General features: G+C 39.5%; 1 protein-coding gene across 1 annotated transcript; it reads left to right on the top strand.

Annotated features, from left to right (window-relative positions):
• Positions 1-11: 11 nt before the first annotated feature.
• LOC135290816 (serine/threonine-protein kinase PAK 3-like) lies at positions 12-24,917 on the top strand. Its single transcript, XM_064404787.1, has 7 exons — positions 12-50; positions 814-926; positions 1,592-1,709; positions 2,537-2,636; positions 3,690-3,886; positions 23,235-23,372; positions 24,738-24,917. The coding sequence occupies exons 2-7, from the start codon at positions 877-879 to the stop codon at positions 24,822-24,824; spliced, it is 690 nt and encodes a 229-aa protein (XP_064260857.1). The 5' UTR covers positions 12-50; positions 814-876; the 3' UTR covers positions 24,825-24,917.
• Positions 24,918-24,944: the final 27 nt, after the last annotated feature.

The following is a 24,944-nucleotide window of genomic DNA, read 5'->3' as shown; positions in this document are numbered from 1 at the left end:
AGGACTTTGGAGATGTTTGTAAAGCACTGGACACTGCCACAGGAGGAGAGGTAAATGCCAACAGGTGCCGCAGACTCTGCTGCACTCGAGGGCTTTGCCCTCTGCTGTGAGCTGGGGCTGGAGCTTTGGGTAGAGCTGTGCTGAAAAGGCACAAGAAGCACAGACTGGTGCCAGCCTGCAAAATACATTTGGGGCTTTGTCTTTCTCAGCTGCCAGAAGGAAGGCACGGAGGGCAGCGGTTCCTTTCAGAGAAGGACACGCTCACTCGCCCTCCATGGCTAAAACACAGGTGGTGCCTTAGAGCACCTCACTGCCCTTTGGGGCTACAGCTTCAGAGTCCTGAATTCTCATTTCTGGCTGCCAGCAAATAGATCTGAAAGTTCCTGGTAGTTCCTTAGCCACCTGCAGTGCTGCACTTGGGAGCTGCACGTAGGGAGAGATCTGCAAGGCGTCCCTAAAAACCTAAGCTCTGCCCATAGCCCAGGATGTATCCACAGAGTATCAAGGCCTGGATTACTTCTTCTGAATCCCATCCAAAGTAGCAGAGAGTGTGGTCAGAGCTTTGTGGGTGATGGTTGAGACATAATTGTTACCAACTGGTCAAGGCAAAACATCAGTGGCCCCACATGTCCTGTAACTGGCCCCCAAGGCAGCAGAGACATGGGCTGTTGGAATGTCTGTTCCCATTAACATGTCTAATCACAAGGCAGTTTGGTGCAGTTTGGCTGAGTCATCCAAAATCACTTACTCCATGTGAGAAGTTGTTCTCATGAAACCAATTTTTACTGTTACTGATTTTCAACATCATTTTAGGTGGCCATAAAGAAAATAAATCTTCAAGAACTGATCAGAAGGGAAGTAACCTTTAAGGAACTCATGGTCATGAAAATTAATAAGCACCTAAACATTGTGAATTATTTAAAGAGGTGAGTGGTTGTTGTTTTATCCCTGCAACATTTGTTTACAGACTATTTTTGTTTACAGTTAAAAACCCACTTTGGTCACTGGCAGAAAATAGAGCTGTTAATTATTGTTTAATTATTATTGCTCTACTTATCTCCAGTGGATGGAAAGAGAGTCCATTTTGTCTGCATTAATCTACCCTGGCAAACACAGTTTGAAAATTTTTCAAAACATGGGTCAGCCCTACTTTATCAATTCAATACCCTGTATGTTCACTGCCTCCACATTCTTTTGAGGCTTAATTTTTTCAAATTTTTTTCAGCACCTTTTAAGTTCTGATAAACCATCTATAGAGGATTTCCCTTGGATTGTTGTCCCTTTTCCATTGCTGTGCATGCCAGGAAGACTAGGTGTTTATTTCCAGAAATAGCATGTGTGACAGGTTTTTTATCTGGGCTTTTACTAAACTGCACTTTTTGCTTGCTGGCCATCTAAGCCATCTCCTTTTTCACAGCTGTGCCTTTCTTCTTGAGACTGAACAGATTGCAAACAATGCAGAGCTGAGAGGGAATGTCTATTCCTTTTATTCTGTCCGCATCACAAAGGCACCTGGAAACAACCCTTGTTGTTTCCAAACAGCAACGTTGCCATGCATGTTTATCTCCATGCCCTTGTTTCCTTCTTTCAGCTACCTTCTGGATGATGAACTCTGGCTGGTTATGGAGTACATGGATGGAGGTGCCCTGAGCGATGTCATCAATGAGACTCACATGTCTGAAAGAGAGATTGCAGCCGTCAGTCGGGAGGTCAGCAATCCCATCTGTGCTGCCGAGGGCTTGGGCAGGATTGTCTGGGAAACAGGGGCTTGGAACAGGAGTGATTTCATGCATAATGCTTTGTTTGTGTGTTGCTGCTATGCGATGGGCAAGCAAAAGCATCTCAAGTGAAATGCCTGCCAGGGCCCCTACACTCACTGTATTGTGTTCCTGTACTCTTATCTCCTGCTGTTGTATGCTGGCTCTGTCTCATATTTGTATTTGCTGTTCTCCACCTTGCCTCTCTAAACCTTTACCTTGAGCCTGTCTGCACTGCATTTCTTGCCTGTAAAAGCAAAGGTGCTGGGGGCAGGATTTGAAACTAATGGCTAAGAAAAAGAGACTAATTTCTCACAGTCCTCAACTGAAAAGTATAGTAGTCACACAAATTAGTGTTTGCTGCAGGAAGGTGACTGATGTGATACTTCCAAGTCTGTGCTGAGGCCAGCAATAAAACCTTTGTCATGTAGCCTCCCACCCAAAAGTGATCCACTTCACACCCCAGGGGTTTTTTATTTCTTGGCAAACCCTTGTCTGGAGAGAGCACATCCCCTGCAGCAGCAGTCATCCTGGCTGGTTTGCAGGGGACAGTCTACAACAGCAGGTGCTGTTGCTCTTTCAAAAGCTGACATGCCTTTCTTTAGAAAGGTCCAGCTCTGCAAACGTTACAGCAGCAAGCTCTTCCTCTCAGTGGCACTGTCTTCTGCCATTACTCCCCATTCCCCTGGGGAAAGGGAATCTTTTAGAGCGGTTTCCTTTCTTTTGTGATGAAATCACATCACTTAGTTTTGCTCTCCTGTTTCTGTTTTCTCTCTCAGTGCCTGCGAGGACTGGATTTTCTTCACTCCAACCACATGATCCACCGAGGTCTGAAGAGCAGCAACATCCTTCTCAGAACCGACGGCTCTGTCAAGCTGGGTCAGTGTATTCTTGGTCAGGTGCAGCATTCCAGGGATGTGGGTGTGGGGCTGCTTGGAGTGACTGCCAGCTCCCCAGAAATGGTGCTGGTGACAGTGCAGGGACCCCTCTGTGAGCTGGTGACATGGTTGCAATGTGCACAGAGGCATGACAAGGAACCACAAGCAGTCAACAGTGGCATTGGCTTGTGTGTCCTTTCAAGAGGGAGGGAGCTACAAGTCTAAAGCTTCAGATAAAAAGGCCACTGCTGGAGGTAGTGTAAAAAAATAATGAGTTTTTTTTGAAATGGACAATTCCTTATTTCCTTGTGTTATAAATGAAAAATAGCCAATTTTGATAAAAAAATTAAAAATAAAATTTATTTCGCGACCGTAATACATTCCCGACAGCCACCAATGAATCGGACAGCGTACCACCCCCGGGAGGTGAGCCGCGTGGACGTGAGATTGGTCTCGCTAGCACCAAATTCTCCTCGTCCACACTGGCTGCTCTGAGGTAGCAGTTCTTATACGATTTATTTTGCCCGCGGCAGAGTCTCTTTGTCTCCTTCTAAAGTTCTGCATATTCAAGCTGGTTTCATTCTTCGGTTCAGGCTGCACAAAACCTTCATCTGGGAATAGAATAATACGTTTCCTTGATTCCTGGAGTCTGGCATTCAGATGGAATGTGTTGATGGCTTTGGTCATCTCAGATAGGTACCTCGTCCGGGCCGTCATCGCTTGGGCGTCACTGGGTGCATGCTTCTGTGAATGCCCATCTCCTGTGCAGCCCAGGTTGTATTTCGCATGTAAATGTGGTGACACCACTCTGCCCATCTGCCGTGGTTTCGCCATCCTGGGGAAGATGTGTACCGGTCGTATATATATTTCATACATCTTTTATTTCCACAAATTACTAACCATATTTCTAACACTTGGCTAAAGCCCTGAGGAAATAGAGCAGGGACAGATTTCCAGCAGATGACACAGTGCATTCTTAGACTGAGAGTGGGGAATTTTTTTGCTTAGTTTCCTAAATGGAGCTGGCTTTGATGGTTTTTTGTTTTCTCCACAGCTGACTTTGGCCTCTTTGCTCAGCTCACTCCTGAGCAGAGTAGACAGAGCTCCGTGGCCAGCACTTCTGGGTGGATGGCGCCTGAAGTGGTGACAGGTCAACCATATGGCCCCAAAGTGGACATATGGTCTTTTGGAATCGTGGGCATTGAAATGGTGGAAGGAGAAGCTCCTTACTGGAAAGAAACTTCTGGCATGGTAAGGAGCAAATACTGACTGATCCCTCTGTCTTTCTCACCTGTCCCATGTTCTGTGTGCCACTGGAAAAAATCCCGTTGCCATCTGCTGGCACCACTTCCACCAAGATCCCCTCCTAAAAATGTCCCTGCAGCACATCAGCATCTGCTGTAGCTTTGATTGCATCAGAAGGGAAGTGGCAGTTCAGAAACCTAAGCAGTTCAGACACCTAACCAGTTCAGAAACCTGCCATTTAGGCCTCCAGGCATGCCTGATATTTCTCATTTGCTTTTTGAACAGAGTTGGAGCTCTGTCTCTGAAGGACAAAAATTTTTCAGTGGAATGGTTGGATGTGTGATAAATATCCTTCAAAATGGAGGTTCAATCATCCTAGTTTCAATTGTATGGAAAAAGATAAAAAGAAAAAGAAAACTGGAAATGGAAAAGGAAGAGAAAATGGATAAGAAAAAAAGGAAAAGGAAGAGAAAAAAAGAAAAGGAAAAGGAAAAGGAAAAGGAAAAGAAAAAGAAAAAGAAAAAGAAAAAGAAAAAGAAAAAGAAAAGAAAAAGAAAAAGAAAAAGAAAAAAAGAAAAAGAAAATGAGAAGGAAAAAGAAAGAAAAAAAAGAGAAAAAGAAAAAGAAAGAGAAAAAGAAAGAGAAAGAGAAAATGAAAAAGAAAAACAAAAAGAAAGAGAAAAAGAAAATGAAAGAGAAAAAGAGAAAAGAAAATGAAAAAGAAAAAGAAAAAGTAAGAGAAAGAGAAAAAGAAAATGAAAAAGAAAAAGAAAGAAAAAAGTAAGAGAAAGAGAAAAAGAAACTGAAAAAGAAAAAGAAAAACAAAGAGAAAAAGAAAAAGAAAGAGAAAGAGAAAAAGAAAATGAAAAAGAAAAAGAAAAAGGAAAAGAAAAAAGTGAAAGAGAAAGAGAAAAAGAAAAACAAAGAGAAAAAAAGGGAAAGAGAAAGAGAAAAAGGAAAAGAAAAAAAGGAAAAGAAAAAGAAAAAGAAAAAGAAAAAGAAAAAGAAAAAGAAAAAGAAAAAGAAAAAGAAAAAGAAAGAGAAAAAGAAAAGGAAAGAGAAAAAGATAAAGAGAAAAAGAAAAAGATAAAGAGAAAAATAAAAAGAAAAAGAAAAAAAAAGAGAATTATGAAAGAGGAAAAGAAAGAGAAAAAGAAAAAGAAAAAGAAAAAGAAAAAGAAAAAAGAAAGAAAATTAAAAAGAAAAAGAAAGACAAAGAGAAAAAGAAAGTGAAAGAGAAAAAGAAAATGAAAAAGAAAAAGAAAGAAAGAGAACGAGAAAAAGAAAGAGAAAAAAGAGAAAAAGAAAAAGAAAGAGAAAGAGAAAAAGAAAGAGAATGAGAAAAAGAAAATTAAAAAGAGAAAAATAAAAAGAGAAAAAGAAAAGGGAAAAGGAAAAGAAAAAGAAAAAGAAAAAGAAAAAGAAAAAGAAAAAGAAAAAGAAAAAGAAAAAGAAAAAGAAAAAGAAAAAGAATGAGAAAGAGAAAGAGAAAGATAAAAAGAAAATGAAAGAGAAAAAGAAAATGAAAAAGAAAATTAAAAAGAAAAAGAAAAAGAAAGTGAAAGAGAAAGAGAAAGAGAAAGAGAAAGAGAAAGAGAAAGAGAAAGAGAAAGAGAAAGAGAAAGAGAAAGAGAAAGAGAAAGAGAAAGAGAAAAAGAAAACCAAGGAGAAAAAAGCGAAAGAGAAAAAGAAAGAGAAGGAGAAAAAGGAAAAGAGAGAAAAAAGAAAAGAGAGAAAAAAGGGAAAGAAAAAGAAAGAGAAGGAGAAAAAGGAAAAGAAAAAGAGAAAAAGAAAAAGAAAAAGAAAAAGAGAAAAAGAAAAGGAAAAAGAAAAAGAAAGAGAAAAAGAAAAAGAAAAAGAAAAAGAAAAAGAAAAAGAAAGAGAAAAAGAAAAGGAAAGAGAAAAAGATAAAGAGAAAAAGAAAAAGATAAAGAGAAAAATAAAAAGAAAAAGAAAAAAAAAGAGAATTATGAAAGAGGAAAAGAAAGAGAAAAAGAAAAAGAAAAAGAAAAAGAAAAAGAAAAAAGAAAGAAAATTAAAAAGAAAAAGAAAGACAAAGAGAAAAAGAAAGTGAAAGAGAAAAAGAAAATGAAAAAGAAAAAGAAAGAAAGAGAACGAGAAAAAGAAAGAGAAAAAAGAGAAAAAGAAAAAGAAAGAGAAAGAGAAAAAGAAAGAGAATGAGAAAAAGAAAATTAAAAAGAGAAAAATAAAAAGAGAAAAAGAAAAGGAAAAAGGAAAAGGAAAAGAAAAAGAAAAAGAATGAGAAAGAGAAAGAGAAAGATAAAAAGAAAATGAAAGAGAAAAAGAAAATGAAAAAGAAAATTAAAAAGAAAAAGAAAAAGAAAGTGAAAGAGAAAGAGAAAGAGAAAGAGAAAAAGAAAACCAAGGAGAAAAAAGCGAAAGAGAAAAAGAAAGAGAAGGAGAAAAAGGAAAAGAGAGAAAAAAGGGAAAGAAAAAGAAAGAGAAGGAGAAAAAGGAAAAGAAAAAGAGAAAAAGAAAAAGAAAAAGAAAAAGAGAAAAAGAAAAGGAAAAAGAAAAAGAAAGAGAAAAAGAAAAAGAAAGAGAAAAAGAAAATGAGAAGGAAAAAGAGAAAAAAGAGAAAGAGAAAGAGAAAAAGAAAGAGAAAAAGAAAATGAAAAAGAAAAAGAAAGAGAAAGAGAAAACGAAAACAAAAGAGAAAAAGAAAGAAAGAGAAAAAGAAAGAGAAAGAGAAAAAGAAAGAGAAAGAGCAAAAGAAAATTAAAAAGAAAACGAAAGAGAAAGAGAAAAAGAAAATGAAAAAGAAAATGAAAAAAAGAGAAAAAGAAGCAGAAAGAGAAAGAGAAAAAGAAAAAGAGAAAAAGAAAGAGAAAAAGAAAGAGAAAGAGAAAAAGAAAATGAAAAAGAAAAAGTAAGAGAAAGAGAAAAACAAAGAGAAAAATAAACAGAAAGAGAAAACAAAAAAGAAAAAGAAAAAGAGAAAAAGAAAAGGAAAAAGAAAGAGAAAAAGAAAAAGAAAGAGAAAAAGAAAATGAGAAGGAAAAAGAAAGAGAAAAAAGAGAAAAAGAAAAAAAAAAGAAAAAGAAAAAGAAAAAGAAAAAGAAAAAGAAAAAGAAAAAGAAAAAGAAAAAGAAAAAGAAAAGGAAAAAGAAAAGGAAATAGAAAAAGAGAAAAAGAAAAAGAGAAAATGAAAGAGAAAAAGAAAAAGAAAGAGAAAAAGAAAAAGAAAGAGAAAAAGAAAATGAGAAGGAAAAAGAAAGAGAAAAAAAGAGAAAAAGAAAAAGAAAAAGAAAGAGAAAAAGAAAGAGAAAGAGAAAAATATAGGGAAAGAGAAAAAGAGAAAAAGAAAATGAAAAAGAAAAAGACAAAGAAAAAGAAAGAGAAAAAGAAAAAGAAAGATAAAGAGAAAAAGAAAAGGAAAAAGATAAAGAGAAAAATAAAAAGATAAAACAAAAAGAAATAGAAAAAGAAAGAAAAGTATGAAAGAGGAAAAGAAATAGAAAAAGAAAAAAAAAGAAAAAGAAAAAGAAAAAGAAGAAAGAAAATTAAAAAGAAAAAAAAGAGAAAGAGAAAAAGAAAATGAAAAAGAAAATGAAAAAGAAAAAGAGAAAAAGAAAAAGAAAAAGAGAAAGAGAAAGAGAAAGAGAAAGAGAAGGAGAAAACGAAAACAAAAGAGAAAAAGAAAGAGAAAGAGAAAAAGAAAATGAAAGAGAAAAAGAAAGAGAAAGACAAAAAGGGAAAGAGAAAGAGAAAGAGAAAGAGAAAGAGAAAGAGAAAGAGAAAGAGAAAGAGAAAGAGAAAGAGAAAGAGAAAGAGAAAATAAAAAAGAAAAAGAAGGAGAAAAAGAAAGACAAAAAGAAAATGAAAAAGAAAAAGAAAAAAGAGAAAGAGAACAAGAATATTAAAAAAGAAAAAGAAAAACAAAGAGTAAAAGAAAAAGAACGAGAACGAGAAAAAGAAAGAGAAAGAGAAAAAGAAAATGAAAAAGAAAGAAAAAAAGAAAGAGGAAAGGAAAATGATAAAGAAAAAGAAAGAGAAATAGAAAGAGAAAGAGAAAAGAAAGAGAAAAAGAAAAAGAGAAAAAGAAAAAGAAAGTGAAAAAGAAAAAGAGAAAAAGAAAAAGAAAGTGAAAAAGAAAAAGAAAATAAAAGAAAAAGAAAAAGAAAAAGAAAAAGAAAAAGAAAAAGAAAAAGAAAAAGAAAAAAAAAAGAAAAAGAGAGGAAAAAAAAGAGAAAGAGAAAGAGAAAAAGAAAGAGAAAGAGAAAAAGAAAGAGAAAGAGAAAGAGAAAGAGAAAAAGAAAGAGAAAAAGAAAAAGAAAAAGAAAAAGAAAAAGAAAAAGAAAAAGAAAAAGAAAAAGAAAGGGAAAGAGAAAAAGAAAAGAAAAAGAAAGGAAAGAGAAAATGAAAAAGAAAAAGAAAAAAGAAAAAGAAAATGTAGAGTAAAAGAAAGAAAAAGAGAAAAGAAAAAGAAAGAGAAAAAGAAAGAGAAAGAGAAAATGAAAAAGAAAAAGAAAAGAAGAGAAAAGAATGAAGAGAAAGAGAAAAGAAAATGAAAAGAAAAGAAAAAGTAGAAGAATGAAAGAAAGTAAGAGAAAGAGAAAAAGAAACTGAAAAAGAAAAAGAAAAACAAAGAGAAAAAGAAAAAGAAAGAGAAAGAGAAAAAGAAAATGAAAAAGAAAAAGAAAAAGGAAAAGAAAAAAGTGAAAGAGAAAGAGAAAAAGAAAAACAAAGAGAAAAAAAGGGAAAGAGAAAGAGAAAAAGGAAAAGAAAAAAAAGGAAAAGAAAAAGAAAAAGAAAAAGAAAAAGAAAAAGAAAAAGAAAAAGAAAAAGAAAAAGAAAAAGAAAAAGAAAAAGAAAAGGAAAGAGAAAAAGATAAAGAGAAAAAGAAAAAGATAAAGAGAAAAATAAAAAGAAAAAGAAAAAAAAAGAGAATTATGAAAGAGGAAAAGAAAGAGAAAAAGAAAAAGAAAAAGAAAAAGAAAAAGAAAAAGAAAAAAGAAAGAAAATTAAAAAGAAAAAGAAAGACAAAGAGAAAAAGAAAGTGAAAGAGAAAAAGAAAATGAAAAAGAAAAAGAAAGAAAGAGAACGAGAAAAAGAAAGAGAAAAAAGAGAAAAGAAAAAGAAAGAGAAAGAGAAAAAGAAAGAGAATGAGAAAAAGAAAATTAAAAAGAGAAAAATAAAAAGAGAAAAAGAAAAGGAAAAAGGAAAAGAAAAAGAAAAAGAAAAAGAAAAAGAAAAAGGAAAAAGAAAAAGAAAAAGAAAAAGAATGAGAAAGAGAAAGAGAAAGATAAAAAGAAAATGAAAGAGAAAAAGAAAATGAAAAAGAAAATTAAAAAGAAAAAGAAAAAGAAAGAGAAAGAGAAAGAGAAAGAGAAAGAGAAAGAGAAAGAGAAAGAGAAAGAGAAAGAGAAAGAGAAAGAGAAAGAGAAAAAGAAAACCAAGGAGAAAAAAGCGAAAGAGAAAAAGAAAGAGAAGGAGAAAAAGGAAAAGAGAGAAAAAAGGGAAAGAAAAAGAAAGAGAAGGAGAAAAAGGAAAAGAAAAAGAGAAAAAGAAAAAGAAAAAGAAAAAGAGAAAAAGAAAAGGAAAAAGAAAAAGAAAGAGAAAAAGAAAAAGAAAAAGAAAAAGAAAAAGAAAGAGAAAAAGAAAAGGAAAGAGAAAAAGATAAAGAGAAAAAGAAAAAGATAAAGAGAAAAATAAAAAGAAAAAGAAAAAAAAAGAGAATTATGAAAGAGGAAAAGAAAGAGAAAAAGAAAAGAAAAAGAAAAAGAAAAAGAAAAAAGAAAGAAAATTAAAAAGAAAAAGAAAGACAAAGAGAAAAAGAAAGTGAAAGAGAAAAAGAAAATGAAAAAGAAAAAGAAAGAAAGAGAACGAGAAAAAGAAAGAGAAAAAAGAGAAAAAGAAAAAGAAAGAGAAAGAGAAAAAGAAAGAGAATGAGAAAAAGAAAATTAAAAAGAGAAAAAGAAAAGGAAAAAGGAAAAGGAAAAGAAAAAGAAAAAGAAAAAGAAAAAGAAAAAGAAAAAGAAAAAGAAAAAGAAAAAGAAAAAGAAAAAGAATGAGAAAGAGAAAGATAAAAAGAAAATGAAAGAGAAAAAGAAAATGAAAAAGAAAATTAAAAAGAAAAAGAAAAAGAAAGTGAAAGAGAAAGAGAAAGAGAAAGAGGAAAGAGAAAGAGAAAGAGAAAAAGAAAACCAAGGAGAAAAAAGCGAAAGAGAAAAAGAAAGAGAAGGAGAAAAAGGAAAAGAGAGAAAAAAGGGAAAGAAAAAGAAAGAGAAGGAGAAAAAGGAAAAGAAAAAGAGAAAAAGAAAAAGAAAAAGAAAAAGAGAAAAAGAAAAGGAAAAAGAAAAAGAAAGAGAAAAAGAAAAAGAAAGAGAAAAAGAAAATGAGAAGGAAAAAGAGAAAAAAGAGAAAGAGAAAGAGAAAAAGAAAGAGAAAAAGAAAATGAAAAAGAAAAAGAAAGAGAAAGAGAAAACGAAAACAAAAGAGAAAAAGAAAGAAAGAGAAAAAGAAAGAGAAAGAGAAAAGAAAGAGAAAGAGCAAAAGAAAATTAAAAAGAAAACGAAAGAGAAAGAGAAAAAGAAAATGAAAAAGAAAATGAAAAAAAGAGAAAAAGAAGCAGAAAGAGAAAGAGAAAAAGAAAAAGAGAAAAAGAAAGAGAAAAAGAAAGAGAAAGAGAAAAAGAAAATGAAAAAGAAAAAGTAAGAGAAAGAGAAAAACAAAGAGAAAAATAAACAGAAAGAGAAAACAAAAAAGAAAAAGAAAAAGAGAAAAAGAAAAGGAAAAAGAAAGAGAAAAAGAAAAAGAAAGAGAAAAAGAAAATGAGAAGGAAAAAGAAAGAGAAAAAAGAGAAAAAGAAAAAAAAAGAAAAAGAAAAAGAAAAAGAAAAAGAAAAAGAAAAAGAAAAAGAAAAAGAAAAAGAAAAAGAAAAAGAAAAGGAAAAAGAAAAGGAAATAGAAAAAGAGAAAAAGAAAAAGAGAAAATGAAAGAGAAAAAGAAAAAGAAAGAGAAAAAGAAAAAGAAAGAGAAAAAGAAAATGAGAAGGAAAAAGAAAGAGAAAAAAAGAGAAAAAGAAAAAGAAAAAGAAAGAGAAAAAGAAAGAGAAAGAGAAAAATATAGGGAAAGAGAAAAAGAGAAAAAGAAAATGAAAAAGAAAAAGACAAAGAAAAAGAAAGAGAAAAAGAAAAAGAAAGATAAAGAGAAAAAGAAAAGGAAAAAGATAAAGAGAAAAATAAAAAGATAAAACAAAAAGAAATAGAAAAAGAAAGAAAAGTATGAAAGAGGAAAAGAAATAGAAAAAGAAAAAAAAAGAAAAAGAAAAAGAAAAAGAAAAAGAAGAAAGAAAATTAAAAAGAAAAAAAAGAGAAAGAGAAAAAGAAAATGAAAAAGAAAATGAAAAAGAAAAAGAGAAAAAGAAAAAGAAAAAGAGAAAGAGAAAGAGAAGGAGAAAACGAAAACAAAAGAGAAAAAGAAAGAGAAAGAGAAAAAGAAAATGAAAGAGAAAAAGAAAGAGAAAGACAAAAAGGGAAAGAGAAAGAGAAAGAGAAAGAGAAAGAGAAAGAGAAAGAGAAAGAGAAAGAGAAAGAGAAAATAAAAAAGAAAAAGAAGGAGAAAAAGAAAGACAAAAAGAAAATGAAAAAGAAAAAGAAAAAAGAGAAAGAGAACAAGAATATTAAAAAAGAAAAAGAAAAACAAAGAGTAAAAGAAAAAGAACGAGAACGAGAAAAAGAAAGAGAAAGAGAAAAAGAAAATGAAAAAGAAAGAAAAAAAGAAAGAGGAAAGGAAAATGATAAAGAAAAAGAAAGAGAAATAGAAAGAGAAAGAGAAAAGAAAGAGAAAAAGAAAAAGAGAAAAAGAAAAAGAAAGTGAAAAAGAAAAAGAGAAAAAGAAAAAGAAAGTGAAAAAGAAAAAGAAAATAAAAGAAAAAGAAAAAGAAAAAGAAAAAGAAAAAGAAAAAGAAAAAGAAAAAGAAAAAGAAAAAGAAAAAGAAAAAAAAAGAAAAAGAGAGGAAAAAAAAGAGAAAGAGAAAGAGAAAAAGAAAGAGAAAGAGAAAAAGAAAGAGAAAAAGAAAGAGAAAGAGAAAAAGAAAGAGAAAAAGAAAAAGAAAAAGAAAAAGAAAAAGAAAAAGAAAAAGAAAAAGAAAAAGAAAGGGAAAGAGAAAAAGAAAATGAAAAAGAAAAAGAAAGAGAAAGAGAAAAATGAAAAAGAAACAAAGAGAAAAAGAAAAAGAAAAAGAAAAAGAAGAAGAAAAAGAAAAAGAAAAAGAAAAATAAAAAGAAAAAGAAAAAGAAAAAGAAAAAGAAAAAGATGAGAAAAAAACACCAAAGCAATGCCCAAGCAGTTCTGCTTGCTTTTCCCTTTATTAACCAAAGCACATCAATTTTCCTCCATTCTGTAGTATCTTTTCCAAATCCTGCAGGTCTTCAAAACTTTCAGGCTTTCAAATCGTCTGTACATTGTGGGTGGCCTGGAGAAGTTTAGGATGTGTTTTGCTCTGACTGCAGTTGGAATTGTATGCCAACCCTTGGCTGTTTCTTGGTGCTTTAACAAGTTGATGAGCTTGCAGCCAGGTGCCTGGGCTGGGATCCACCGTGGGCAGTCGGCTCCGGTGCTGTGTTTCTGCAGCACAGGAGCAGGGCCATCCCTGGGCTGCACAGTTCTAATGGCAGTGAGGACTCCAGCTCCCCACCGTGTCCAGTGGCTGAGCTCAGCTGCAGAGGGACAGGATAAAACCCTCTTTGTGACCTCTGGTGGTGTGGGAAAAGTGAAGGAAATTTTCCTCTGGGTTGAACAAGAAAGTCACAAAGTCTCTTTGGTCACCATCTGTTTCAGTGCCACCAGCACAGAGCTCTTACTATGGTGGCAGGCACTTTCATGGAGACTCCAAGGCCTCTTTCCATTGTTATTGCTGTTATAAATGAGCGCAATGGGCCAATCGGGTCAATTATATAGCCAATTTATTAATACAGGAAAGAGAAAGCAAATCGCAGCGCTGGGCGGCGGGGGAGTCCTTGCTCCACCAACTGCCGCGCCGAAAACTGTTCCGTTCCCCTTTTTGTACCCTCCCGCGCTCCTAGCCCCGTCGCATTTCCGGTGCTTCTCCGCGCAGGTCCACCCGGTTGTTAGAGGGTCTCCTTCTGCCTCCTGGTGGTCGTCGAATAGGGCCTCTGGTACTTTTCCTCGGCGCCCCCCCTCTGGGAATCTGGGACTGGGAACAACTTATATTTTGGTTAGCTCAGCAATGTTTAGTCTCATATGTTATCGCATGCCAGTTGGCGGTTACTTATTTACATTATGTTTCCTCCTGTTTTTAGTGAACAAGAAGGTCACATTCCCATCACAACCTTATGCTTTCTCCTGTTTTCAGTGAACAAGAAGGTCATATTCCCATCACAAACCCCCCTTTTTTTCTATGTCACTCTTTTTGTTCACTGAATCTGGCAAGCTCCTTTCTGCTGAGCTCTAAGTAGTCCTCTGTGTTCCCATCGCTTAGAGGTTCATACCTCGCCTTAATGAGCATGAGGTGGGCGGCTTCCAATCTTCCCTTTACCACATTAATCAATTTATTAAATATGCAAGGCCCGAAAGTGATTGTTAGGATAAACAATATGAGAGGTCCCGCTATAGTGGACAGGAGTGTGGTGAGCCAAGGGGAGTGGTTGAACCATGATTCATACCAGTTTTGTTGTGCTTCCCTTTCCCTTTTTCGCTTTTCCAATTGTTTTCTGAGCTCGGCCATGGTATCTATCACTATTCCAGCGTGGTCTGCATATGTGCAACATTCCTCTCGTAATGCTACGCACAACCCTCCTTGTTGTAGAAACAGTATATCCAATCCCCGTCTGTTCTGGAGTACTACTTCCGATAAAGATCTTACTGATTTGACTAGTCCATCTATTGCTTTTTCGATTCTACTTAGATCTTCATCTACTGAGGCTCTCAAGTCTTTCATACCCCTCTGCTGATTTATTAGGGCAGTTGCCCCTGTTCCTACTCCTGCTCCTCCTAAGCCCAATAGGACGGCTACTGTAAGAGCTGTGGCCGTAAAGGGTTCTCGTTTCACTAAATGATGTTCAGGAGTGATCTGATGTTCGTATACATATTCCTTTGGATGGTATATAATTCGGGGAACTATCACAACCTGTATGCAATATTCGAATGTCTCATTGAAATGAGGTATAGATATACATGGAGTGACTCCCAGTGTATTGCATACCCATTTGGCATTTACTGCAGGGAGAAGCCACTTAGCCGATTTTTCAGACTTGACGGTTGTCATATCTATTTCACACAGATGTTTTTTGTCTGATGGAATTTTTCCTACGCACCTCCCTTTCCCTGTTACCTGAACTATTGATATCCCTGGGGTTCTGTCCTGGCCTCTCTTCCAAAGGCACTCCCGTGGATTGGTTCCGTTAATCCTCCTAGGTTTTGCTGTAGTTCCTAAAGCTTCATAAAAAGGCGGGTTAACAGTATAGCACAACCAGCATTCATTGGTTAAATTTGGGTTCGTAGTATTGAGAACTCTGAATGTAGCTTGCATCACTTTCCACAGCATACTATACTCCCGAGCAGGTGGAGCTGTTAGTGGCCAATTTCCCGACTGAGTCGGCTTCCTTGTGAGATTTTCTACTAATGAATAATTGCCCCTTTCTCTCTTTCTCCCTTCTTCAGTAAGTACGGGGTTCGGCCCCACAGGTTCCGGGTCATGAGGGACTGGCTCTTTTCTTATTAGAAAATGCCCCCCTCGATCCTTTCCTGGTTCCCATAATCTTGCCCCCCAGGTTTTTCCTGTGACCCAAACTGGATCGTTAATTTTGTCATTGGTCACGTTTATCTGAATGGACTGGCAGTTCCCCCCCGTTGTCACTCCACCGGCAAAATCAAATCGGGGAGGGGTACAGCCCCATGGGTACCATCCGACTCTTATATATGAGTCCCTCCCTCCTCCTGGGGTAAAGCCATGAGCTATAGTTTCACATCCCCAATATCCACAATAAAAGTGTCCAGGATAGTTGCAGTATGGTTTCCCTGGATTCGACGCTGGGCACATATAAAACCCTATCCTGTTTAAACAGGGTTTAGCCTGGATAATGTCACATAGCTGACACCTAAAGGAGGGGACTCCTGAAGTTGTAGTTGTTGCTATGACTCGTTGATCTTCCCACCTAATAAGTGACCATTTGAAGGGTTCATGGCGTACGCTGTCCCCTAATGTTTCCCTAATCAATAACCATGTCATCAATATTCGCATTAAAGTTGAGTAACATCCACTGCCAGTATGGGTATGAATAATCAGCCTGTCCAGTTTCACCCTTTCTTCAACTTGAGTCCCTTGGCCCTTTTGATCCCTGCCTGTAAGCTCTATTGGTGCTCCCATTTTGTGAAATTCCATCCTTCCGCTAAGTATCCCTCCGCCTCGCTCGTCAACTAGTTTGCGACTAGTTACGAGGGCTGTTATCTTCTCGGCGGCAAGGATCTTCTGAGGGATGGGGTTTGCACCTCCTTCGCCTCTTAAGAGGGTTAACAGGGAGTCGCACCTGTAGCTGTTATTTTGCTTGCGAGTTTTACCCTTGTAAGGACCAAGAGACTGGTTAGGACACTCTAGAGTCCTTTCCCTAGTTATCCCTCCCAACGAGGTTGGTAAGTATTTTCTGGGAGCCCTCCCTCTCTGGCAGTGGACTCACCACAACCTTTTACAAAGTTTATGACAGGGACGGATTGGCCCGGCTTTTCTTGATATGTAGACGTTCAAATTTAGCAATCCAATTATTTAAAGCTGTGTCTGGGTCTGTGTCTTTTCCTAGGGGTCCAACTATTGAGGTCCTTAAGTGTGGTACCATATGTCGGCACCTTGCAGTTAGAATACGGGAATTGGCGATCTGTCGGCACTTTTTCAACCAACATTTAATTTGCCACCTTGCCCATGCTAACAAGAGCTGTTCTGGGGTCTCATACACACTCCGAAATTGAGTATAAGGTATTCCGTTCTCTCTCTCTAATGCTAGAGCCCAATCTCCCCTCCTAATGTCCTTGCCTGCATACCTCCCGCACCACAAGTGATATATTAACCTTTGTTCTTTCCAATAAACCTTATTACAACCACCGCATTTAAAGGCTACCCATGCCTCACAAAGTTCTTTTCCACAGCTACAGCAGGGACTGCGTTTAAGAGGTCGGAACGAGGGTTCCTCTTGGGGTCCGTAAGTTTCAATCCACCAGACCCAATTGTCTGGAGGATTCGTTAAGGCTTCTCGAGCTGCTGAGTTGAAGCGTGCTAAACTTAGTAGATACGGCTGCAAAGTTAATGACAGCTTCTGTTGGACCCTCCTTTGGTCCGCTGGTCCTAGCCTTTCCCATTGCTCAGTCATCGGAATGACGGCCCATTTCTGGTGTTTTGGTGAATGTCAGTCTTAGGCCGTCTGGGGGTCCTTTTATTCTCCACTGACAGTTCTGTGAATGCTCAGGAAAGTCGGAAGGGTTCACTGGTCCTTTTACTCGACTGGCGTGAGTCCACCCTTTTTCGGCAGTTCTCACAGCAGTGTCTGTGGTGAGCAGGGTAAGATATGGGCCTTCCCACCTTGGGGGTTAAAGGATTTTCCTTCCAACTCTTGATTAACACCCAGTCTCCTGGCTGAACCTGGTGTAATACAAGATTCAAAGGAGGTCGTTGAACCCACATTCCCTTTTCCCACAGTTTCTTTCTGTATTTTTCCAAGGTAACCAAATAACTGTTCAGACTCTTATTACTGATATTGGGGTTTATCTGTACTTTTTCCAAGTGGTAGGGCATTCCATATAGCATCTCAATGGGGGATAGCCCTGTGTCCGCCCGGGGTTGTGTCCTAATGTTTAGTAATGCCAGGGGTATACACTTTACCCAGGACAACTTAGTTTCTAATACTAATTTGGTTAGCTGTTTTTTTATTTCCCCGTTCATTCTTTCCACCCTTCCCGAACTCTGGGGATGATAAGGGGTATGTTGCTCCCACCTTATTCCTAGGGAGTCGGCTAGATCTTGGGTTACCTTTGAGGTGAAATGCGGCCCTTTGTCTGAGTCTATGGTTTCAGGTACTCCATATCTTGGCACTATTTCCTCTAATAGGATTCTTACTACAGTATGGGTGGTTTCTCTGGTAGTTGGGAATGCTTCTACATAATGGGTAAGGTGGTCCACCATTACCAAGAGGTATCGTGTCCGCCCTACCTTTGGAAGTTCAGTAAAGTCAATTTGTATATGTGAAAATGGTCTTTTTGCCAACGGCCGACCCCCTGGGGGCAACTTCCTCAGGTTGCTTCGATTAATCCGTAAGCATGTTGGGCAACTCTTGGTAATGTATTTGGCGATATCATGTAGCCCTATAGTCATATATTGGGTTGCGAAGTGGTCTGCTAACCCTTGTGCTCCCCAATGTGCACCTTGGTGTAGTTTATATAGGACTCTTTGGGCTACGGCTTTTGGCAATATTTTCCGCTTATCCCGAGTTACCCATTCCCCATTAAGTTTAGACAGTCCCATTTTCTTCAATTTGTCCTCCTCTTCGGGAGTGAAGACCAATGCTGGATCTTCCTGACTATCCTGCTCCCTTGGTTTTTCTCTCAAGAGCATTTCTCTAGCCGCTGCTCGTTTAGCCTCTTGATCTGCTGCATTATTACCCCTAGTCTTGAGGTCTGTTCCTACTTGGTGGCCTTTCAAATGTACTACCGCTATTCTTTTTGGTCCCCTCAGGACTTGCAGTACCTCAGTTATCAATTGTTGATGAACTAATCCCTTCGCTTGTGAGTTTACTAATCCCCTTTCTTCCCATAATTTTCCAAAGGTATGTACCACCCCAAACCCATATCTAGAATCGGTATATATCGTTCCCTCTTTCCCTTTCAAGAGCTTCAAAGCTCTTAGAATAGCATATAGTTCACAGGCTTGTGCTGACCAGGATTTATCTAAAGCCCCTGATTCCACTACTTGTAAGTCGGTGCCCCCAATAATAGCGTATCCTGATTGGCGTTTCCCATTGTCCTGGGTTGACTATATGATGCTTTTATCCCCAATCGTCTTGTTCTGTTTATACTGAATAATAAGTTTTACACCTTTAAGACTCTCTTCCAGACAGTGAGGAGGGGAGGGAAGAAGCGCGCAGTTTGTTTTCAGACTGCTCTCACTCCTCCACATTCCTGCTCCTGGACTGTGTTGTCTGCGGATGGACAGACAGCCGGACAGAGCTCCTTTTTTCCCTTTTTCTTGCTTTTAGTTAGTTTTAGCTAGCTGAGGCAAAGAAGTTCTCTGCATTGTGATTTTTTTCCTTTTTTTCTTGGACCTGTTCAAGCCTGCTCTGGACTGAACACCCAGAAGAGCACCGGCAGCTCCACCTGTGGCCCCCCTGGCCGGGCCTGGGCCACGGCGTTTCCAGCACCAGAGAGACTGATCAGAGACTGAGTGAGCCGAGCTGCAACCTGGGGAGGGGACTGTTCTGAGTTTGCTTTCTTTGGAGCAGTGAGAAGTTTTATTGTTAATATTGTTTGGTTTCTATTGTTTAATAAACAGGTTTCTTTCCACTTTTCTCCAAGGAGATATTTTCTCCCGAACCGGTTGGAGGGGGGAGGGGCAATTGAATCTGCTTTTGTAGAGAAGCCCCTTTGGGGGTTATCTCCCAAACTTGCCCTAAACCAGGACACCCATCTACCACCCGGGAGGACCCATCTATGAACAACTTTTCTCCCTCGTCTAGCTCTTCTTCCTCCAGGTCAGGCCTAATCTTGGTTTGTTCTTCAATAGTTATTAAGCAATCATGTATTAGAGGTGCTTCTTCTACATTCCCGAACAAAAAGGTAGCCGGATTTTGAATAGCAGTTGTTTCTAAGGTAAAATTTGGTGCTTCTAGTAAAATCCCCTCATATTTCAGGAGCCTAGCATCTGATATCCATTTATCTGCTTTTTGCTGCATTACGCTCCTGATATTATGGGGGGAGAAAACCTTAAGACTACTGTTAAAGGTAATTTTCCTAGCTTCTTCAACTAATAAAGCACATCCGGCTAACATTTGTAAACACGTAGGCCATCCCCTGCTCACGGGGTCCAAAAGTTTCGATAAGTACGCTACAGGTTTCCTTTTGTCTGCCCATTCTTGGGTTAGTACTCCAAAGGCAATTCCCCCTTCTATATTAACGAATAAATAAAAGGGTCTTTTTAAGTCAGGGAGACTTAGAACTGGAGCATGCACCAAGCTCTCCTTTAATTCTTTCAGGTTTTCTGTATCCTCCTGAGTCCATTTCATCCACCCATCCTGAGTCAATTTTTGGTATAAAAACCTGGCCTTACTACTGTAATTCTCTATCCACTGTCTACAGTATCCTGTTAAACCTAAGATTTGTCTGATTTGTCTCTTGTTCCTGGGGGTTGGCAATGATAGAATAGCCTGCACCCTTTCCGGATCTATTCTTTTCTCACCTCGTCTTAGATAGTGTCCTAAGTACTTTACCTCTTCCTCTACAAACTGCAGCTTAGCCTTCGAAACCTTTAGTCCTTTAAGCCCCAGGAAATTCAAAAGTTTTATACTTTCTCTTCGTACTCCTTCCTCATCTTTCCCTGCTAACAATAGATCGTCTACATATTGTATCAGGGTTATCCCCGGTTTGGTTTGGTAATCCTCCAAAATTTGTTCCAAAGCTTGTCCAAATAAATTAGGGGATTCTGTAAAGCCCTGGGGTAACACCGTCCATCTAAGCTGTTGTTTTCTCCCTGTCTCTGGGTCTTCCCATTCGAAGGCGAAATAATCCCTGCTCGCTTCATCTAAGGGGCAAGCCCAAAAGGCATCCTTCAGGTCGATTACACTGTACCAGTGGTTATCCGGGCTTAGTTTGCTCAATAATGTGTAAGGGTTAGCCACCACGGGGAACCTAGCTATCGTCCTCTTGTTTATTTCTCTCAGGTCATGTACTAAACGATAAGACCCGTTTGATTTCTTTACTGGTAAAATTGGGGTATTATAAGGGGACATACAGGGTTCTAATAATCCTTGTTTGATTAGTCTATCGATTTCCGGTTTCAACCCTTTGCTCCCTTCCAAAGACATCGGGTATTGTTTTATTCTTACTGAAATCTCCGGATTTCTAATGGTTACCTTGAAGGGGGTAATTTCTAATCTGCCAGCACTATCTGGATTATACCATACTTCAGGGTTGATTTTTCTCTCATCTTCTAATCTTAGGGGACACAACTTAATCTGAATCTCCTGTTCTACCACCTTGATTTGAATACCTAATTCTACAATCATATCTCTACCTAATAGGTTATAATCTGATTCTGGTACTAATAGAAAATTCCCAATACCCATCTTGGAGTCCGATTCTACTACTACCTCTTTTATAACTTTAACTTCGAACGGTTCCCCTTTTGCTCCCACTACTGTAACGGTTTCCCTAGATAACTTGCACCCTCTAGGTAATGACTGGAGTGTGGACCTCTCAGCTCCAGTATCAACCAGGAAGGTAATATCCTGGCCCTGGGGACCTACCTTCAATTTTACCAAGGGCTCCCTTTGATGTTTCTGGGTCCCCAAGAGATAGAGCCCCTGACCCCCCTAGTCCTCCTTAAACTCCTTCTCGTCCCGAATCCGCGTCCGACATTCCCTCTTAAAGTGTCCTCTCCGTCCGCAGTAAAAGCACACCTTCAGTTCCTGTTTATCCCATGGGCTTTTCTGCCCACTTCGCCTCAATTCCCTTCTGTCCTGTTCGGGTCTCCTATCCGTTCCCTGGCTTTCACGTACTGCCGCCATCATTAGTCGAGCTTGTTTCTTATCTCGCTCTTCCTCTCTCCTCACATACACTCTCTGAGCTTCTCTTAGCAACTCGTCTAACCCTCTATCTTGCCAATCCTCTAATTTCTGTATTTTCCTTCTGATGTCCTCCCAGGATTTGGAAACGAAGTGTACCTTTAGCACTGCCTGTCCCATCTGTCCATCTGGATCCATTCCTGAATACAACTGAAAATTCTTCCTTAATCTTTCTAGCCATTCAGTGGGGGTCTCATCCTTTTTCTGTCTTTCGTTAAAGGCTTTATTAATATTCTGTCCTCTTGGGACAGACTCCCTGATTCCCTGCACAATTATTGTTCTGAGGTCTTGCATGTGCACTCTATGGGCCGGGTCCTGATGATCCCAATTAGGATTTTGTAATGGCCATTTTATATCTGCTGCCGGCCCCTGCGCGTGCTGCGCATCCCAGATGCGCATTCCCTCTCTTCTAATCATATTTTTTTCCTCTGCCGTGAATAGGATATTCAGTATGGATTGTAATTCCTCCCAGGTGTACATATTAGGTCCTAAGAATTGATCTACCCGCTCGGCCACTCCAAGCGGGTCCTCCAAGAGGTGTCCCATTTCTTTCTTAAATTCCCTAACATCTCCTGAGCTTAGGGGCACCGACACAAACCCTATACCGGCCTGGGGTCCCCCCATGGGCATTTCCCTTAAGGGGTATAAGCCTTTCTTGGTTCGACTTCGAGTCATTGGCCCTGTATATTCGGGCCCATCCGAATCCGAGTCTGTCCCTGCTGGTGCATTCGGAGGAGCCTCCGCTTCCTGTGCTTGGGGTGGGAGTACATAAGGAGGGGGTGGCACCAAAGTGTCTTCTGGTTTATTCCCCTTTTTCTTACTCTTATTCCCTTTCGGTGTTTCAGAAAGTTTGAAGAGAAACACCTCGGGTCTCTCTACCCAAACTTTAGCATAATTACTCTCCTCCTGAGCACAGGGGGGTTCTCTACTATTTACCCAGATGTTTAAGGTTTGCCTTACCCAATCTTCTGAAGAGCCAAATACAGGCCAAAACACCCTCTTGGAGATTTCTTTCCCTCCCCATACTTCCATGCAATAGTGAATCATTTTAGCCTTATCCTTGTCCCGTGTGCCTGGAAAATGTCGCCAGTTTTCTATCATAAATCCTAAAGGGCTTTCCCTAGGTATTGGAGGGAGTTTCACCTCGGCAGGGGGCTTACTCTTCCCCTGTCCCATTCTTCCGGAGTGCCTTCTTTCACACAGTCAACTTTCGCTTCCCCTGGTTCGTGGCCCAAGCCCTCGCGGGTCTGTGGGAAACGCACTACTGGGGGTCCGCACTCACTTGGAAAGTCTGGCTGCCAGCTCTCCTCTCACGCACCACACACTCGCCGCACTCCGGGATCCCAACCCCACCTGGACGGATCCCGTAATACTTACGCGTCCCGCGTCTTCGTCCGGACTTTGTGCACAAATCTTTTAAGGGGTCTCCTTGGGCCCGCAACCTCCCTTTGCTTTCTCCTTTCCTCTTTTCGGGGTTCGTCGGTCGGGGCCGGGAGCGGGTCCCTCAGGTCCCGGGGCCTCCGAATCGGAGGGGCGCCCGCCCCAGTATTGAGAGACCTCTCCGACGACCACCGATCCGAGTCACGGCACCAAGTTGTTATAAATGAGCGCAATGGGCCAATCGGGTCAATTATATAGCCAATTTATTAATACAGGAAAGAGAAAGCAAATCGCAGCGCTGGGCGGCGGGGGAGTCCTTGCTCCACCAACTGCCGCGCCGAAAGCTGTTCCGTTCCCCTTTTTGTACCCTCCCGCGCTCCTAGCCCCGTCGCATTTCCGGTGCTTCTCCGCGCAGGTCCACCCGGTTGTTAGAGGGTCTCCTTCTGCCTCCTGGTGGTCGTCGAATAGGGCCTCTGGTACTTTTCCTCGGCGCCCCCCCCTCTGGGAATCTGGGACTGGGAACAACTTATATTTTGGTTAGCTCAGCAATGTTTAGTCTCATATGTTATCGCATGCCAGTTGGCGGTTACTTATTTACATTATGTTTCCTCCTGTTTTTAGTGAACAAGAAGGTCACATTCCCATCACAACCTTATGCTTTCTCCTGTTTTCAGTGAACAAGAAGGTCATATTCCCATCACAATTGCTGTCTATTTTAGATGGATTCTGCTTCTGCATTTTTTATAAGAGGAGAAAAAAAAACCTTGATGATTTTTGTTTTATGGCAGCTGTGCTTAAGGGACCAACAAGCACTGCAGAGATTATTTTCATGTAATAATCCTTGGAAATAGTATAGATAGAGCAAACTTCCCCTTCCAAATTGCCTGTCAGGTGTGTGTGAACCCTCAGAGAAACAAAACATGCTTTTGTTGATGTAGTTCCCACTGAGTAGGTCAGTCAATGAAATCAGCTGCCAAGGCAAGATCTGCTGAATGTTGGAAAAGCTGTGGCTGCATCAGGGTTTCGGTGTTTGGTTGGTGAAGGAAAGGCATCTCTGGGTCTCTGCCAGGGCAGAAACTGCCACTGAAGAACAGGGGTTAAACAGTGGGATCTGGGAGAGCAGTTACAGATGTGAAAGCAGCAGGTGGAGACTCGTGTTTCCTTTTCCCCAGCCTCAACTCATGATAGCCAGACGAGGGATACCAAAGCTGCTGCAGCCCAACCTGTTTTCACCTTGGCTGTGTGACTTCCTGAGCTGCTGCCTGCAGACAGACAAGGAGCAGCGCTGGTCTGCCAAGGAGCTCCTGCAGGTAAAATGCAAAGGGGCCGCAGGTGAAACAGGGTGCGAGGGATGGGCTCCTCCTCCACGGAAGTCCAAGGGCATCAGATGAGCCCCCTTCCTCCTCACCTCCACTCTTGGTGCTCTTCAAATGAAAATGGCGAGGAGTCCTAGACTGGGCTGGGCTGGCAGGGCCCTGTAAAGGTCATCAGGTGCAAGTGTCCTGCAATGCGCAGGGACATCTTTAAAGAGATCAGGTTGCTCAGAGCCCCTTCCCACCTACCATGGAATGTTTGCCCCATCCCTGCCCAGGGATGGGGCACCTGCCATCTGTAAGGGCAACCTGTGTCAGGGTTGCATCATGTTCCAAGTAAACAAGATCTTCCTTAGACCTAATCTGACTCAATCCCCATTATATATTATAAATATATATATCTCATGTCCTATTGCAACTGTTAAAAAAGGTGCCACCTACTTCCTGAGAATCCCCTTTGAAATACTGGAACATAGCAATGAAGTCTCCCTGGGGCCTGTTCTCCTCTAGGCTGAATAACTCCAGGTGTCTCAGCTTGTCCTCAGAAGAGATGTGCTCTGTCCTCTGACTGCTTCTGTTGCCCTGTTTTGTAATTTGGTGGTGTGCTCCATTTTATCCAATGGCAAAAGAATTGAAGTAGAGCAATGCAGGGTACAGAGACATGCAAAGGTGGTGCAGGAACCCAAGGAATCCAGGCTGGCTGAGTGGTCAGAGATTTGGCTGTGGGCAGGAGGGGCTGTGGGGGGCTCACTGTGAGCCTCTGAGGGGCCCTGGTTGTGCCCCCAGCCCACCCTTCGAGGCTTCTGGCACGCAAACAGGGAGAGCTGAGAGGGACTTGTCCCAGCCCCATCTGCTGCCTGGCACGCTCAAGCAGACAGGAACTGCCCCAGGGTTACTGCCAGGTTGTGTGGCAGAGAGGGAAGTGCAGCAGCCAGTGCCACTGGGCTGTCCCTGCTGGGAAGGAAGGTGCCATCCAGCACAGGAGGGGCAGGGCAGGGCATGGAAAGGTAGACACTGCTCTGTCTCCCTGTGGGAATCAGCCCAGTGCCTGTTGTTCAAAGAGAGGGACCAATGTGAGGCTTTGGAGTTTCCTGAAAAGAAGAAACTCCAAGGACTGAAAGCACCATTTCTAGAGCACTGGCAGGGCAAAAATCCCAGCAAGATGAAGACACCTGGTTAAATGGATGAGTGGGAGTCTGGGCCAGGTTTGCCTGTGATGGCAAGGTCCTGCACATAAAGATGGAGGTGCAGATGGTCCATCTTTCTGGATCTTTCTAGGAGCCAGAGGAATCCTGTGAAGCACTGAGCTCGGAAAGTCATGGTTCATTGATTTTTGTTGATTTTCTTTTTTCCTTTGGGCAGCATCCATTTGTAAGATTTGCTGAGCCTGTGTCCAGCCTGGTGCCACTGATTGTTTCAGTGAAGAAGAGGAAGGACCAAAGAAACTGAAAATCACATCAGGACCATTTCCTTCTCAACCGGCACAGGGCAGGATTGTAGGTTCGGACAAGGGTTAGGGTTAGGGTTAGAGTTGGAGTTAGGGTTAGGGTTGGGATTAGGGTTAGGGTC

The sequence above is a fragment of the Passer domesticus genome, chromosome Z (genome assembly GCF_036417665.1).
Source record: "Passer domesticus isolate bPasDom1 chromosome Z, bPasDom1.hap1, whole genome shotgun sequence".
In the NCBI taxonomy this organism is placed as follows: domain Eukaryota; kingdom Metazoa; phylum Chordata; class Aves; order Passeriformes; family Passeridae; genus Passer; species Passer domesticus.
Note: the sequence above shows the minus strand (reverse complement) of the source record. Positions and strands in the feature narration are given on the sequence as shown.

What these genes read in the sequence shown, in the direction of transcription:
- LOC135290816 (XM_064404787.1), top strand. Translation starts at nt 877, where the DNA reads ATGGTCATGAAAATTAATAAGCACCTAAACATTGTGAATTATTTAAAG. An exon ending in CGACGGCTCTGTCAAGCTGG is followed by an intron (nt 2,637 to 3,689) that starts GTCAGTGTATTC and finishes TTTTCTCCACAG; the next exon opens with CTGACTTTGGCCTCTTTGCT. An exon ending in CTGCCAAGGAGCTCCTGCAG is followed by an intron (nt 23,373 to 24,737) that starts GTAAAATGCAAA and finishes TCCTTTGGGCAG; the next exon opens with CATCCATTTGTAAGATTTGC.